Source organism: Hypanus sabinus, chromosome 1, assembly GCF_030144855.1.
Source record: "Hypanus sabinus isolate sHypSab1 chromosome 1, sHypSab1.hap1, whole genome shotgun sequence".
NCBI classification, from domain to species: domain Eukaryota; kingdom Metazoa; phylum Chordata; class Chondrichthyes; order Myliobatiformes; family Dasyatidae; genus Hypanus; species Hypanus sabinus.
In genome coordinates this window covers 33840428-33857397 of record NC_082706.1, presented here as the reverse complement: position 1 = coordinate 33857397, position 16970 = coordinate 33840428, and the positions used below count along the sequence as shown (strand labels likewise).

Sequence of the window (16970 nt, the reverse complement as noted above, 5' to 3'; positions counted from 1 at the left end):
TTCGTCTTAACCCCTCTTCCTCTTTTCTCGCTCTGTGACTGTTCAGACCCATTTGTGTCATGTTGTTTGAAGTGAGGGCAATACATTGTTATTGAGTATAAAGCTTTGTACCTTTTGGAAGATTTTTTTTTGTAGAAAACAAGGCCCAAGTAACAGTCTCCGAAACTCTCCTTCCTTTTGCAGTGTCTTGAAAACTGTTAACCTTTCCTCCACAATGGCTGAATCTATGTACAACACTCAGGTTTAAGGTTGGATTTCTGCAAACTCCTGTGGAAATAAAAACAGCTCAACTGGTGATATAATAATGCCTCAATTTGCGTCTGATCTTTTAAGGAAAAGCTGAAGGTTTTGATGCTTTTAAACTTGGGAATTCTGATTTTCTTCAAAGGTTGTGTTTTCATCCATTCCCTTGTCAGTCAGTGAGCAGTGAACAAACTGGAGGAGGTCTCTTTAAATGCTCATGCACAATCTTCAACCAACTGATTCCTCAATTGCTGCCTGTCTGAATGGTGCTTGGGCCCCAAATCCCCACAGAGCAGCCCAGGGCCACAGGGTGTTAGGAAAGAACGGGAAACGTTTCAAGCCAAGCTGAAGTATCACTCTTGAGGGAAGCGGGCAGTGCTAGAAGCGGCCACATACGCAGGCTCCCAGTTTGTGTTGGAGGTCAGGGTTTGATGATGATTGCATTTTATAATGCTCAGTTCAGCCAGAGGTAGCCATAAAAAAAAAGGGATGGGCTTGTAGAGATTAAGCACACACTCCATGTCTGAAGAGAATATCTTGCTCTAGATTTCACATGTGACTGTATTCACTGAACCGTGTCCATTTTACATCAGTACAGACGGGATGAATTTCTCCCTGATTTGTTTTGACCAAGGGCAATGTCTTAGTCGGACTTTTGGACTCTGTGCTAATGGGATAATTTTCATTCTGAGCTTTCTGCAGGAACATTTCGTGTTGGCGTCACTATTTAGAATTGCAATGTGATGGTTCAGTGCTCGGGCTGCAGATCCATTGCTTTGTGACTGTGCGTTTAAAGTACAGAGCCAGTCCATCACCAGGCAGATGGGAAGAGTGTGTGTCACAGCACAGGGCAACCTCCTCCAAGGATGTGGTTCTGACTTACAAAAACTATTCTTGCAAGGCCTGTCAGGGTGCTTATTGCTTGGGGGCAATAAACAGCCTGAGAAACCTTGCAGAAAAATTGCCTGGCTCACAGTAACCTTAGCACAAATCTTCAACACAAAGTGATAAGATGGATTATAAGTTTTTAGCAGAAAGTGCTTGACTGTGGTTGCAAGAACAAACTGGTCATCTTATGATCTTGTTCCAGCAGTTTGCTGTATTAAGTGCCTCACGATGCACTTCATCAGAAATTCCAACGCCAGTGTCCCAGTTGGAAAGCTAAACTCTGCCCAGGCAGTGTGGTCGATGGGTATAATCATGGAGGTGGGGTGGGGGGTGGAGGAAGCCATTGGATCTTATGGGTTAACCAAACATGGCCGTAATTCGCTCATCTCAAGAATCTGGGAATTTGGCTCGGACGTTCCTCCTGAGTTACGAGGCAGGTTAGAACTCTCTTGACAACTGGGGCAGCCAGGCCCTTTTAGATGGCAGACACACATAACAGCGGGTTTTACCCTGTCCAACACGGGGGAAGCAGGTGAGTAAGCGGTCCTGCCTGAAGAATATCAGAAATGTCACTGTTCCTTCACTGCTCTTTCTGGGTGTGTGGTGGGTCTGTCCGTACTCAAGGTGACGGTTCTATTACACAGTTAGGACATTAGTCCTGAAACTGAGATACAAAAGTAATTTTGTTTCTCTTTCCTCTCCCCAATGCAGCAGCCAAAAGTTTACTAAACAAGAAGGTTGATGGAGTGAAGGTAGGTTTGCGATTATTCTTTTTCCTTCCTTCTCTTCACAGTGGTCAGCCCTTTATTTTTGCTTTAATTAGTAGCTTTAGTTTGCATTTCTGGCTTCTATTACCACCTGCTATCACAGTTGAACAATACAAAAGGGAACAAAATACGAAGGATTGTGATGATGTTTGGATGTTCAAACTGACCAGCATATTGGCAGCTGGTCCAGCTGTAGCCACACAACGTGTGTCTGCGGGTAAAGCATTTCACCTGCAAGTAACCCAACTGAGAGTGGATGGGGAGCTGCAAACGTTTAACTCCATACATTTCTGCATTAATTCAGCAGAGATTGTTTTTCTGTTCTCCTCCCAAACCCCTCCTCCACCCCCCCGCCACTTCACCCAACAATACATTGAACGTCTCCTTCACACCACGTCATGCATCCAACACTGAGGTGGTGCATTTGATCTGATTGATGACCAAGCATGCTTGAGGAATAATCAGAGATACTGTGCGAGGTCGGGATGCGGGGACAGTTCGAACAAGTTGTACATGGTTGCGTCAAGCTAGGCAGTGGGCAATAAAAACCACTGGCATGTAATCAAGGTTGGAGGTTTTCTTTCCATGACTGTGACCTTGAAGTGTGGACTGTTTGATGTTGACTGTTTAGTGAGAGCCAATTAACCTTGTCTTAATGTTACAAGGCACTGGGATCGGCTGTCTTCCCTGTACTAACAGTCGTCCTAGAATTGGGGTTGGACCTTGAATGATGACTAGGCCTCAGCGCAAGCCCGTGTCCATCCTAACGGTGGAGAGGTTGACACAGTGAGATCCTTGCTCCTTGAAATGTTCAGCTGCCAACACCAAGTGGTGCTGAACGGGTGTCAATGGGGACAACCTGTTCCTGCTTCTGTTGTTGAGTCAGAGTCCTTGCCTGTGAAGCTCCATGACCTGCCTCTGTTCGTGCAAAGAACATAAGAAATGGGAGCAGGAGTTGGCAGCACGGCCCCTCAAACCTGCTTCACTGCTCAATGAGAGTCTTAGCATCATCCTCCAGTCCTGAATCCAAACTCCTTAGTTACTGTAGTGTCCTGAAATCTGCTTCAAATAGGCCTTCAAGCTCTCTGTGGTAAACAATTCACCACTCTCCAACTGAAGAAGTTTTGCCTCCTTTCCTTTCGATGTGGCTTGACCCTTAAGACTGTGACTCCTAGATCTCGACTCATTATCTGAGGGAGCATCCTCGTCACATCCACCCTACCGTGCCCTCTAGGAATCTTCATTGTTTTAGGGAGATCACTTCTACAGGGAAAGAGAATGAAGGCACGGAACAGACCCAGAGTACGACAGAGCAAAGATATGAGAGCAATAACTGTTCAGGCAGTTAACAGACATGGGTTGTTGCACTTGACAATGCAGCTGCATTGATGCAGTTTAATGGCAGGACACTTTAATGGCAGTTAATTAGTCTGTAGCTTCCTGACGTCACTCTGAAGGGCTTGGTTCCGTTAGGATGAAAAATTACCGATTGTAACCAGAGAGGGGTTTCAGCTTTTTTTAATTGCCTAACTTTTCCAATAGAGAATACCTCTGCCACTTTTATGGACAGTTGGATATATATACTGACTCCCATTGGTCGGTTACTTGTTAGCACATTATTACTAGCCTGGCATACTCTGAGAATTGGTCACGCTCAGTGCTTTCACTATTTCCCCCATGTCTCTCAAACTTAGCTTGTACTCTATTGATGCCTGTTGCTTTTGCAGCCCCCTCTGGACTCGAGGCCAGATGGAAACTCTGGAGAGTATAGACAGACAAACTGAGCGGCCAACTCACGAAAGTGTTTGGGGTTTTATTGAGACCTTTTCAAGAGTGGGTGAGGTGCTGGTGGGGTTAAATAAGTCAGAAAAACATTATTTGTTCAAGGGGTTTGTGTCTCATTACTCAACAAGCATTTGCACTAAAGGGAAGAGGCTGCAGGGTTCCAATTCCCACAACCAATTTATGCTAAGCAGTAAAATTGTTAACTTCTAGCCAAAAACAATATACTGCGCTGTGAACCAGTGGGAATCGTAATCAGAATCCAAAACAGCTTTAATATCACTGGCATATGCCGTGAAGTTTGTTGTTTTGCAGCAGCAGTACATTATAATACATAAAAATACAGTTTACGTATATAAAATTAAATAAGTTGTGCAAAAAGAGAGCAAAAAAAAAGAAAAAAAATCATTGAGGTAGTGTACATGGGTTTGTTGTCCATTCAGAAATCTGATAGTGCATGCCTTGACTTCCGAGGGGTTGTGAATTACTCATCCAGACACAGTCAGGTAACTTGTCTCTCTGGATTGGACAGCCCAGACTTGTGCTCCTGAATGAAGGATGGTACTAGCAGGAACAGGAACGCTGGAGCCTCTCAGTCAAACGTGGCGTAGCGGGCAAACTGCAGAGAGGAAAAGGGAGTGAGGTTTTATGAGGACCCTGTTTACGGCACAGACTGCAGTTTTTATTCACCAGAATAATGGTTGTATCTGAGTTAATTGCGCAGGTACTGGCAGAGGAAAGAACTGATCATCAGTGTCCATCTGGACCTCGTGGTTGGCAGCCAAGAAAGTTTGGATGCTTGGAAAAACAGGCAAACCTCAATAGTGGCCCTTAACTTTACTCAGTTTTCAAGGTCTCTAGTTATTCCATGTTGCCATTCTGCTGGGACAAAGGATCTATTTGACTGAGGCCGGATGGAAGCTCCAGAGCGTGCAGGCAGACAAACTGAACAGCCAACTTACAGAAGTGTATTTTATTGGGACCTTTTTCAAGAGTGGCTGAGGTGCTAGTGGGGTTAAATCAATGAGGAAAAGTAGACCGTTTAAGGGATTTTATTTGCAGGGATCATTTGCAGTCACAGTAGACGAGTGCACTGATCACACTCCTGGGAAAGGTGTTTAAGCACCCACTTGCTTTTTATTAACTGTCAATGTGTGTGCATACTTTTGTGAGGCCGTCACTTGCTACCCGTCCCTCAATGACCTTAACAAGGTGATAGTGGCGATGAGCTGTTTTCACGGGTGAAGGGTTTCCTGCGCTGTAGCTGGGGTGGTGCTTCCAGCGATACAGACAATACCGTGCAAAAGCACGTATAGAGCTGGGGCGCCTATGACTTCTGGACGGTACTGTATTTGTCAATGTAGAGCGGAGAGCGAGTTTGTAAATCTTGGGGGAGCAAAGGAGGTGTGGGACAGGTGGCAGAGAAGGAGTGGCAGGGGCGGGGGGTGACCCGGGTACAGACACACCCAGCTCTGAGACATCAGGCAAGGTCGTTTGATACCAAACATTTGGTTTATGGATCATTACAGAATGTCTCTCTGGTGATGCCCGCTCCCACCCCTCTCTCTTCCCCTTCTCCCAGCTATGATTCCGCTCTCCCTGCCCCCTTCCTATTGTCAGTCCATAATAGAGATCCATATCAGAATCAGGTTTATCATCTCTCACTGAGGTCATGATTTTTTTTTTTACGTCTGCAGTGTAATACATAAAATTACTCCAGTCCTGTGCAAAAGTCTTAGGCTCCCGAGCTATATAAATGTGCCTAAAACTTTTGCACAGTACTGTAGCTTCCTTTTGAGATAGCAGTTGACAATGTTAGACTTCGCATGCATTTCCTTGTCCTTAAGACATGTTAGAGAGGCAATCAAGTTCTGCTCAGTTGTTGCAAGAGTTCAGCCTCAAGTATTTGCGGTAAGCGGGGCTTTTAAAAATATACATGGTGTCCAGATGAATTTTGTATGATTTGAAGTTCCACAAACTTAACTATTCAGGTAGTAAAAACAATCACCATTGTACGATCTGGTTTCTTGCCAATAGTCTAGACCGCATTTTGTAAGAGCAGGATAACATCATTAAAACAAGGATATTGTTGCATATCTCCTCCAGTCTATGTGTAGCATCTGTTACTATGTGAGTACAGGGCCTTAATTTGATATTCCAAAGAGAGAGGGAGCGGGGATAAGTTTATACAGAGTTCCCCCTTGGGTAGAAACTTCCAACATTCAAGATTCCACCTGTTCCCCTTCTTATAATCACTGGTGCTCCCGGGATTAGGAACTTGGAGCCCGTACATACGGCAGAGTGTTTGGGAGAGCAGCTGGATCAATCTGCTGACTGCTGCACGGAACTTTTGTTGAGTTACAGCCACGTTTCTGCCTCGTTGACTGTTTGGGATACAAACAGCCCATGGGAATGGATCTCTTCTATAACCTGGGGCAGGCACGTGGAATACTGCCCTTGCACGAGATTCTGCAGGCGCTCAGAATCTTGAGCAACACTCAAAAAATGCTGGAGGAACTCAGAATATCAGGCAGCATCAATGGAGGGAAATAAACAGTCAATGTTGAGACAGAAGCCAGAATAAGTTTCTTCCCCTTCCCTCATCTTTCTGTTCTGGTTTCTGCTCCCTTCTTTCCAGTCCTCACAAGGGGTCTTGGTCCAAAACGTTGACTGTTTATTTCTCTCCATTGATGTTGCCTAACCTCCTGAATTTCTCCAGCATTTTTGTATTTGTTGCTTTTTCCAAGCACTGGGTATGTATCTCCGGGGTAAGTCTGTGCACTTACAGAGTCCACATCTCTCCCTCCCACGCATCAAAGCAACTCCCTGCTTTTATAGATCTTAATGTGATCCCTCATAGTCTTTTCTGGACCTGAGAGAACATTGGCACCACTTTCAACAGAGCAGAATTCCTGTTTGCAAACAAAAACGTTGGTGAAAATCTGGGCAAAGATGAACAGAAGGAACTTTGCCCTCTTATTGTAGCTGTGGGTTGCTGAGCCAGGGTACCATTCAGAAACACTCCGTGATCGTTCTGGCTGACACTGAGATTTCTGTGGGGCATGTGCTGTGGTAATAAATCCTCCAGCCTTGGAAGGAGAGCTATGAGCAACTAGTCACGTCCCAAGCATTGTGCAGGTATTTGTGTGAAGCTCTCTTTCAGCCTGAGCTGGCGTTGGCAGGGGCGGCATATCAATCACTCTCTTCCTGCAATAGGTTAGTAATTAGGAAGTCCACACATTGGAGCAACATGAAGAAATTAAATAAACATTTCTGAAAGATGCAAACTTTCGAGGAATTGAATTAATAAGCAGCTATTTTAGCTGTGTGACTGACAGAGGCAGAATTCAAATCGCAGCCAATTTTAGCTCTGGTGTCTTTCGCAAGATCTGTAGGATGTGCTGAGCAACAGCGACAGACTGGTTGAAGTAACTTCACCAGCACCAGAGAGAACCAAGCACCCAGTCAGAGGATGAGAAGTGAACGGTTCGTATAGTAACTGCCCTTTCTTCTTTACGACACTGACGGCCAAGAGCAGGGAAGTGGCAGAAAGCCCTTCGACATCCGCACACTGCTTTATTTTAAAAATAAACTTTGCTCATAATTAATAAGCACAGTTCAAAACTTTTTACATTGTTAGTGTCATCTGGTCAGGACATTCAGTAGTGTTAACCCTTTTTAAAATGATAGCACCTTTGCCACTAAAGTGGCCCTTTCGATGTTTGAGGGGCTACCCTGCCCATCTCAGCCCCTCCATGTGCTGAAGTGAAAGGAGCCCAGATTGAGGTCCTTCCCTTGTGGTGGATGCACCAAACCAGTGCGTCCCTCGGCACGCACTGCTCCTGCAGCCTGGAGTTTACCGTTTGGCAGCCTTGCCTTACGGACGTCTTACTGCGCTGGCAGAGCAGCGACTTTCGGGCAGACTAGAGGGAGTTTTTAATCTGATGACTCTTCAGCAGCACTTGATACCTGCCTTGGCTTGTGATCCTGGAAGCAGCCCATAGATCAGAGAGTCCTCTGATACGGCGCAGCTTTGGCCTGTGAGGAAGGCACAGTAGCCGACCAGCAACCTGACACCCAGAGAGCAGACTCTGAATTTAAACTGGACATTTGCAATAAAGGTTTGAGTCCGTCCCACCCCAGAAGTAACGTTGCATTCAAGAATGTCAGTTTTAAGTCTTCACATGATGGAAGCAATATTAATTGCAGAAAGTCATTAATCCAGTCCATTTATGTCTATCAGCACAGCAGTTCACAGTCCTTGTCGACCAGGAGATTCTGTAGATGTTGGAAAATTTCAGCCACGCAAACAAAATGCTGGAGGAACTTGGCAGGTCATGGAGCACCCAGCCAAAATCCTGGGGGAGCATTTCCTCTGCTCTGCATCAGGGTCCCGATGAAAGGTCTTGGCTCGAAACGTCGGCTGTCTAATTAATCCCCACAGTAGACGCTGTCTGCACTGCTCAGCACCTTTAGGATTTTGGGCAGTGTCTCTCACAGCTGCATTAGTAGTCGTGAGGTGGATTTCTGTTGATAGCTCAGACACAGAAAATCACAGTCAAGCTCCTAATTCTGGTGCGGACACTGTACTGAGTACACCAACAAAAACAGACGGTTTCCCCATCCCCCTGTGACACGGTGAGGCAGAGTTCAACTGGAACCATAGTGCGTTAGCTCCCACTGCCATCTGTCACAGGTCAAGGTATTTCTCTCTGCATTGTGTGATGCAGTCTTAAAAGTCCGAAATTTGCCCAATCACTGGCACTTATTGTGGTTTCAGGTAATGTTGCTGTGTTTAACTCTACCTTAGAGATGAGAGCTGTTGATTGGGATGACGTCAGCAGTCCGACTATGCGGTGTGTTCGGTGTACCTGTGGGGGATGTGTCCTGTGACACAAGAGGCTACTGACACTGTAAATCTGGAGCAACGTACAAGGCCGCTGAAGGAGCTCAACGGCCAAGCAGCATCTATGGAGGGGAATGGGAAGTCGGGAGTCAGGGCCCAAAGTTTCATCTGTCCACTTCCCTCCACAGGTGCCGCCTAACCCACTGAATTCCTTCATGTATCGGGTGCGGCTCACCTGCACTGTATCAAGTACTTGTCGTGTCGTTTGGTCGGCAATGCTTCCTACTCCACAGCAGAGTTACTTTTTATTTTGGAACATGGGTCGGTATTTGGGTGGTAGTTCTAACGACGAGAACCTGGACATAAAATGGAGGTACTGAAAAGCACAGATGCGTGTTGCCTCTTACTGATGCAGCATCCGGGGTCAGCCCTGTGCTGTTCGTTAGGCCCAACAGATGTTGCCATGGCAACTGCTGGAAGAACTCTGGCTCGAGCAGCGTCTGTGGGAGGAAAGGAGTTAAATGCCAGTGTTTCGGGTTGAGGCCCTGCATCGTCAGATGTTGCTGTGACTATGAACAGGAATCTGCAGCATCTCACCAGCAAGTGAGAGGCTGGTGGACAGCAAACGTGGAAGGCGTTGCTGCTGTAGCCGAGAGACATGGCCGTTGCTGTCAATGCAGGAAGTGCAAATCTAATATGATGTCTCTTCACAGTGGTTATTTATGGAGAGAGTGAAGAAGATTGGGTAGGAACTCCTCTTGCTGTTCTCTGTGAAAGCAAAATGGAGATAAAGTTCCCTGCTGTCGTTTTCTTGAATGTCTCACATTCCTGAACCCTATGCTGCCCTTTGTACAGTCAGGTAGTGATCTCTCTCTCTCTCTCAGTTTCTTCTTTCCTGCCCCTACTCAGAATGAAACTGCTTGCTGCCCTCGCTTGTGATTCACCAGCTCAGATAGTCAGTATCAGGTCGAGCCTCCCCGTCAGAATCTCACTCAGCTTTGTGCGAGTTGTGATTCCAGCACTTCTGTTTGCAAGTGTTGAGGTGATATCAGTTTCACCAGCCTCAGTATTAAACAGCCAGGCAAACACAGCATTCTACCTGGGAAGGCAATTAAAGTGCAGATGATGTAGTCCCCTCTGGAGTGCATGACTTCATTGTGTGCAATGGGCTATTAATTTCAGTGACACCATTTTATTCACAGGTTTTTGTTCCAGCAAATTCTGCGAACTTTCTCATATTTTGCATGATGCATATTTCTACTGTAACTTACGAATATGTGTTGTGATTGCTAAGAGAATGTAGCCCTTCCCCATTAGCTCTTTGCAAATTCTGGAATGGCCCAAGGCTCCTGCTCTGCGTTTATTGAGCCACCCACTCTCCAATTAGGTCCTGCACCTCTGAGTCAGAGTCCTTGGAGAATCCTCGGTGTGCTGTTCAATTCCATTCTCCCCATCTTCAGTTGTTATGTAAAAGTCGCTGGGTTAGTGGCCAGTGTTCTGGACTTTATAGTGTCATTGAGAGATAATAGTGTGGAAACAGGCCCTTCAGCCCATAGAGTCCATGCTGGCTGTCAGACAGCCATTTATTCCAGGGGTGGCTTGCTTTAGACAACAAAAGCTGGCATTGCTAGAGAATCAATCCCCATGAAATGCAAAGATGCTGGTTTCCATTACTGTCCAGCCTTTTAGGTATAAGGTGAAGCATGTGAACTCTGCTTATTTTTCAGAAATCTTGCATTCCCCAGCTTATTGACAAATGGCAGTAGTAACCTGGATGTCCGGTTGCTGTTACCTTTTCATGGATTTTGTCTTTTTTCTCAAAAGAGCCGGAATGGTTTCTAATTAACTGTATGTGCTATTGAGAATATTTTCCAGAATATCTGTTTCTAGGGATTAATCCACTTGAGATGTCTGTTTCTCAGGATTTTTGCCTGCTTGCAGGGGTTGTACTTTCTCACACTTTCTTTGAGTTGCTGTACATTTACAGAAACTGCAGCAGTATGGCCACTAATTGACAAACGTCTTAATGATGAAAAGTCACTTGCCTCTGCTTCGGGTCTTTTTAGCTGACAGCAGAGATGTGCAGGGCTTTGGTGGGGGGGGATTACTGCGGGTTTTAACCTCTGCAGTCAGTTCTGTGCGCTGTGGAAGGCACGAGCGGAGGTGAGATGCTTCCCTGCAGACGATGGGAGGGGCAGAGCCAGTAGCTCAGCTTGCAAAGGAAATTACAAAGAGGGTGTGCTGGGCAAGAATCAAATGGGGACACTTCTGAATTCCCTGTGGATTAATCCCTGGATTTAAAGATGTGCAAAATACATTAATGACACTAATGCTTCGGTGACTGGTTTCAGAGAAGTATAACGTTAACACAAAACACAGCAGCAAACCCCTATGGAAGCACAGAGAGAGTCATAAAGGTAGAGCAACGTCAGGTCCATCCTTGCATTGTGCATGAAACTTCTATCCTTTCCGTGAAAACCCTTATTTGAACAAATCCTTTGATCATCCATTTTGTTCTGAGAATTATTGTTTGTTTCTCGTTTGGCGTCGAGCGGGGTGGGCAGGAGGGAAGAAAGCCGTTACGGGCTTGGTATTGTTCACCTGTGTGGTAGGGGTTTCTACATTCTACCTAAAGCCTTGGTTTCTCTCTTGCTTCCTTTTGACAGCACTCTGCCCTGTCCAGTCCCCTTCTCCTTTGATTTCTTGTTTTGATTTGCTGATTGTCTAACCAGGCTGAGCTTCATTGTCCCCTTGGTTGGTGGGATGTTGGGGAAACCAAGTGGACATGCATTCTGGATCTAAAATTGGAGTTTCATCTTTGTATCCCAAAGCAGCACCTCAAGATCTACAGGGAAGTGCATCTTGCCATGACAGTACTTTAGCTAAGCACGGGTTTCTTTACAAATTATTGGCTTGCTCTGATGATACCACTCTCTTTCTGGGCACCTTCACTCCAGGCTCGTTAGGCTGGGGTGTATTCCCTCTTCGCGAGAAGGGGAGATGTGAGAATTGGCAGCAACAAGACAGCACAACCTTCAGTACCTTCCCCCAGACGTGAAACAGAAATCTCCAGCAGTGGTCAGAGGCCCACTTAACAATTCCCGGCAGAATGCTCGCTGAGGGAGCCAGTGAGAGTTGTCTGTTGGCTCAGCTTAGAGGTCTCCTGCTCCCCTGTCCACCGTCTCCGGTCCCAGTCACAAGGCCCCTCCTTCCCACACACTGCTCCTCAAACTCTCGGCCCAGCAGGGACGGGGGACTTCCCATCTCTGGGAGAAGCTGGGAGCGTTCTCCTCGGACCACAGAAGGCTAAAGGGAGATTTAGTTGAGGCACTCAAAGAGGGGAGGCTGGCCCATTGAGTCAGAATCTGGTTTATTTTCGCTGACTTAAATGTTGTGAAATTTATTGCTATGCTCAGCAGTGCAGGGTCCCTCATAGGAAAGAGATCTGGACAGGGTATAAATTGGAAAGGAGAGGTTTGCAGAGCCACTGAGGAAGGGAGTGTCAGTGATAAGACAACAAAGGGACGAGAATAATCAGTGGAGTCTCCGTCCATGTTGCCTGGTCCTCCAGTTCTTTTACTTCCCTGTTAGTTGAAGTGATTTTTGTCGCTGTTCCCACCTGAAGTGCTTCCAGTTTCTAAATAAATTTAGGCATTCTGGTCAGTTAAGTTGCAGTCCATTCCCACAGCAAGAAAACGTATCAATACTGGAGCTTCCGATGTCACCAGGTAACACCTGATGGTTTCATATTAGAAACCGTCAGGCAAGCCTGTTAGATTGCCGCTGTATTTCGTTGCTCCCGCAAAGTAGAAAGTGAGCTGGATTGTGCCGGGCTGGTAACTCAACCCGTCAAAGAGCTCTACACCAGCTCCTGGTCTCTAGTCCTCTTCCCATTACAACTCTTATAGAGTCATAGAACATTACCGCACAGAACCAGACCCTTCAGCTCATCTAGTCCAGGCCAAACAATTTCTCCGTGTAGCCCCATCGACCATAGCCCTCCATACTCTTGCCTTCCATACATGGTCCAATCCAAATTTCTCTCAAGTGTTGAAATTGAACCTGCACCTTTCACTTGCACTTGTACTCTCGCCAGCCTCTGAGTGAAGAAAATCCCCCTCATGTTCCCCTTAAACATTTCACCTTTCACCCTTAACCCACGATTTCTGATTCTAGTATCTCCCAGCCTCAGTGGGAAAAGCCTGCCTGCATTTACCCCGTCACTACCTCTCATAATCGTGTACATCTCTGTTCCCAGCCGAGGTGGGGTGGGGGGGGGGGCGTGCGTGGGGCAGGCCCCTCGGTTAATGGTAAGAGACAATGGCATTAAAAAGGTTGGGAATTTCTGCTCGAGGGAATAAAGTCCTAAGCTACTCGACCTTTCCCTATAACTTGGATCCTCGAGTCTTGGCAACATTCTTGTAAGTTTTCTCTGAACTCTTCCATTCTTATTGACATATTTCTGGTAGGTAGGTGACCAGTACTGCACAACAATGTCAAGTATTTATCAACCTCTCCCTTTGTGAATTGAGTCTCCTGACAATAGACAATAGGTGCAGAAGTAGGGCATTCGTCCCTTCGAGCCAGCACCGCCTTTCAATGTGATCATGGCAGATCATTCACAATCGGTACCCGGTTTCTGCCTTCTCCCCATATCCCTTGACTCTGCTATCTTTAAGAGCTCTAACTAACTCTTCCTTGAAAGCATCCAGAGAACTGGCCTCCACTCCCTTCTGAGGCAGAGCATTCCATAGATCCACAACTCTCTGGATAAAAAAGTTTTTCCTCAACTCAGTTCTAAATGGCCTACCCCTTATTCTTAAACTGTGGCCTCTGGTCTGGACTCCCCCAACATCGGGAACGTGTATCCTGCCTCTAGCGTGTCCAATCCTTTAATAATCTTACATGCTTCAATCAGATCCCCTCTCACCCATGGAGCCTGCAGCTCCACATTCATACTGTCTGGCCTGGTCTGACAAGTGAGATACGGTCGGCTGGTGGTCTCGTTGACCCCTGACCTTCGTAGTTTATCTACAGGAATTATGGGATGTGGGGCAACTACCACCTGCGTTCATAACTCTTCTCCCTTCCCCCCCCCCCACCCACGGGTGGCAGCAAAGATTTATTGAGGGAAGTAAAAAAAAACCATTGGATTATGAGGGAGGGTTAAGTAAGCTAGGGCTTTGCTGTTTGGGGCGAAGGTGACTTGATAGCGGTGTGTAAAATAATGAGGCACATATCAAATGCCTTTTTCCCGGGGAGGTAATGCCTAATGAGAGGGGTTATAATTTTAAGGTGATTGGAGGGAAGTATAGGGGAGATATCAGAGGTAGTTCTTTTTTACACAGAGGGTAGTGGATGCATGGAACGCACTGCCAGGGATGGTGCCAGAGGCAGATGCATTAGGGACTTAAGCCCAGGGATCTGAAATGCAATTGGATATTCTGCCTTTCAGCCTCTGGAGTCCAGGTAAATATCGACTCTGCCCGCCCTTCATTCTTTTCTTTTCAATCTTTTTATTGAGTTTCATATATATATAAGAAAAAACATAACATAATAATGAATAGGTTATAAATACAATAGACTTGAAATTACATTAGTAATAGGATAATAATATCCTATTAAACATCAACAAAAAAAGTACATTAATCAATCAAGTCTATATAATTATATATGAAAAAAAACAAAAATAATCATCAAAAGAAAAGGAAAAAAAATTTGAAAATATATAAAAGAGAATATATATTGAAAAAAAAACACTAAACTAAACTAACATGGGCAATAATAACAGTTTATAAGTATATGATAGTGTCAAAAAAAACTCCGGAACTCCATACCTGAACAAGAATAAGCGGAGAGAGGGTCTGAAAAAGGCCAAATTAATTCACATGAAAATGTCGAATGAACCGTCCCCAAGTTTCTTCAAATTTAACTGATGAGTCAAAAATAGTGCTTCTAATTTTTTCCAAACTCAGATAAGAAATAGTTTGAGAAAACCACTGAGACGTGGTAGGAGGATTTACTTCTTTCCAGTTTTGTAATATAGACCTTCTGGCCATTAATGTTACAAAAGCAATCATTCGTCTGATTGGAGGGGAAAACTGATTACCATCCTCATTTGGTATACCAAAAATTGCAGTAATGAAATGAGGTGCCCTTCATTCTTAATGCTCCAGGTGTCATCTAGCCAGATCTTCGTGCAGCCAGAGCCTTTTGGACCCTGTAGTACTTGAGTTGTAATGGCCAGTATTCTTGACCCAAAAAAAGCACAGGATCTTAAACACAAAGACAATAATTTTAACGTGGATTCACTGGGGCACTGTGAGTCAAAGTAAAATAGTAGATGTAGCGTTGTGGGCCTTTGGAATTTGAAGCTGAATAGGATGCCAGCGGCAGAGTTTTTGATGAGGTGACGTGGTCCAGGCATGGAGAAGCTAGAGAGGGGAGCATTGGAGTGGTGGTATCCAGGGGCAATAAAGGTGTGCCTTCTGAGCAGAGTGTGATACCAGGACTGGTCAGAATACTGCCGTGAAGCACGGTGTAGACTGGAAGAGCTGCAGTCTGGATTAGTGGTGACTGTGCAGATAAAAGGTCTTATCAGAGGATTGGTTTAATGGGGGTGCTGCTGGAGATATGTGGTGGTTCTGTTGATAGAGGGTGTATGTGGGTGGTCCTGGTGATAGGGAGTGTAAAGGTAGAAAGATCAGCTTGCAGTAAAGCTGGATCCCAGTTGTACGCTCTGTCTAGTTCAGGCTTGAGGTTGGCCAGGGAGTTGGTGGTATTGAACCGTAGAGGCCAGTATTGGCCAGTATTTGCCAGTATTAGGCTAGAGGTTGGTGAGACGTTAGCCCGGGTGCTGTGGAGGTGATTCCTACCCTTAGAATACAAGTAACCCTGTGGGGTTCAGAGACGAGAACTGAAATGCTGGAAGAACTCGGCCAATCAAGCAGCATCGGCGGAAGGAGAAACCCGTTCGCATTTTGGATCAGTGACTCTTCCCTTAGTTCTGAGGGAGGGCCTCTGACTCAGGACACTAGCTGGGTTCGCTTTCCGCGGGCGACTGGCAGAGTTTCCCCGGCATTTCTGTTGTTACTTCAGACTCCTGTACACAGCCACCATCCCTTGCTCCTCACAACCCCTCTGACATCCCTGCCTATGTAACCCGTACACAGAGAACCTGTCTCAGTGGCCCAGCGCGCAGATGACTCCAGTTGTGACCAGGAATCTGGCTCATTAGGAGACCCTGCTTCCAAACGTCTTTGACAGCTGGTGAAATCCCATCCTCAGATGTTCTACATGGAAAACATCTGAGAGGATTTTAACTGTTTCCACATTCAGAATTTAAAACGTGAATGTGAGGTAAATCATATAAATTAGTAAAAGCTATCTCCTGAATCTAAAAATATATGAAGACATAAAAGCATTAAACTGAAGTGAAGTAACAGTCAAAACCTGCCTTCCCCCTTTGCCTCCTGATCCACGGCTGTTCCATTCCCAGTTGGGTGCCTCTACTGAAAGGTGAGAGGTAAATGCTGGGAAACTGTCGGGTAGAGGGTGTGAGACCAGAGTGGAGAGAGGCACTGGTCAAGGTGGAAGGGAATTGGCCTGCTTGGCAATTGGAGAAGTGGATTGGGAAGACAAGGATTTTGGGAATCCGGAGGTTGTTGCAGATGTGGGAGGAGAAGTGCCTGGCAGGTGATTCTTGTGCGGTGCCAGAGTGGACAAGAGTGAGAGGACCCTGACTGGGGTGTCAGAGCAGAATGGTTGTGCCATTTGTGTTGGAACCTGTATATAGATCAGAAACAGTGTGGAACAGTGCCCCACATCACCTAACCTGTCACCAAATACAGACAGAGCCAGCACCATTTTCCAGATCCCATGATCTTTCTTCCCCAACCCTGAGTGTTGTGAGCAGCATCCTAGTATGGGGGTGGGGAATCAGACTCCCTGGACCTCTGTGAGTGGGGTGAGGGGGCTGCGATGGGACCGCTTGCTGAACTGTGCAGCTTTATTTTCCCATTACATTCCTTTCCTTTTGCATTCAGTTTTATGGGCAAAGCCAGCCGTTGTTACCCACCCCTAATTTCCCATTGCAAAGATAGAGGTGAGCTGCCTTCTAAAACTCCAGGTTTTTAGGTGCTAGTATTCCCAAAGTGTCCAAATATGATTGAAGAACTCATTACAACTTTCCTAAGACGACAAGCTTTTTCTCCTGCCATTCTTGCATCTTTCTCCATGAAGTATGACCTAAATTAGATACAATGATATGCAGGGAGTAGGAAAGGTTTCCCTATTCTTCATCGGTCTTTGGCCCTTCCCCTAATTCTGCACCCTCTGAGGCTGCCAGGAGGCAAATTCTGATCCTGAATGCCTCTACCATGTGGCATTCCACTCTGACACACAACTCGTCCTGTCACGAGAGTGGGACCTTGGCTCTCGGCTCC

The 16970-nt window shown here is 45.9% G+C and overlaps 1 protein-coding gene across 12 annotated transcripts in view; it reads left to right on the top strand.

Moving 5' to 3' along the window:
• LOC132392501 (calcium/calmodulin-dependent protein kinase type II subunit beta) overlaps positions 1–16970 on the top strand; it is a 316023-nt gene that overhangs the window by 228255 nt on the left and 70798 nt on the right. For all 12 annotated transcript variants that reach the window (XM_059966521.1, XM_059966502.1, XM_059966512.1 and 9 more), the window contains one exon: positions 1843–1883. In XM_059966521.1, the coding sequence (XP_059822504.1) occupies positions 1843–1883 (41 nt within the window). The remainder of the gene's footprint in view (positions 1–1842; positions 1884–16970) is intronic.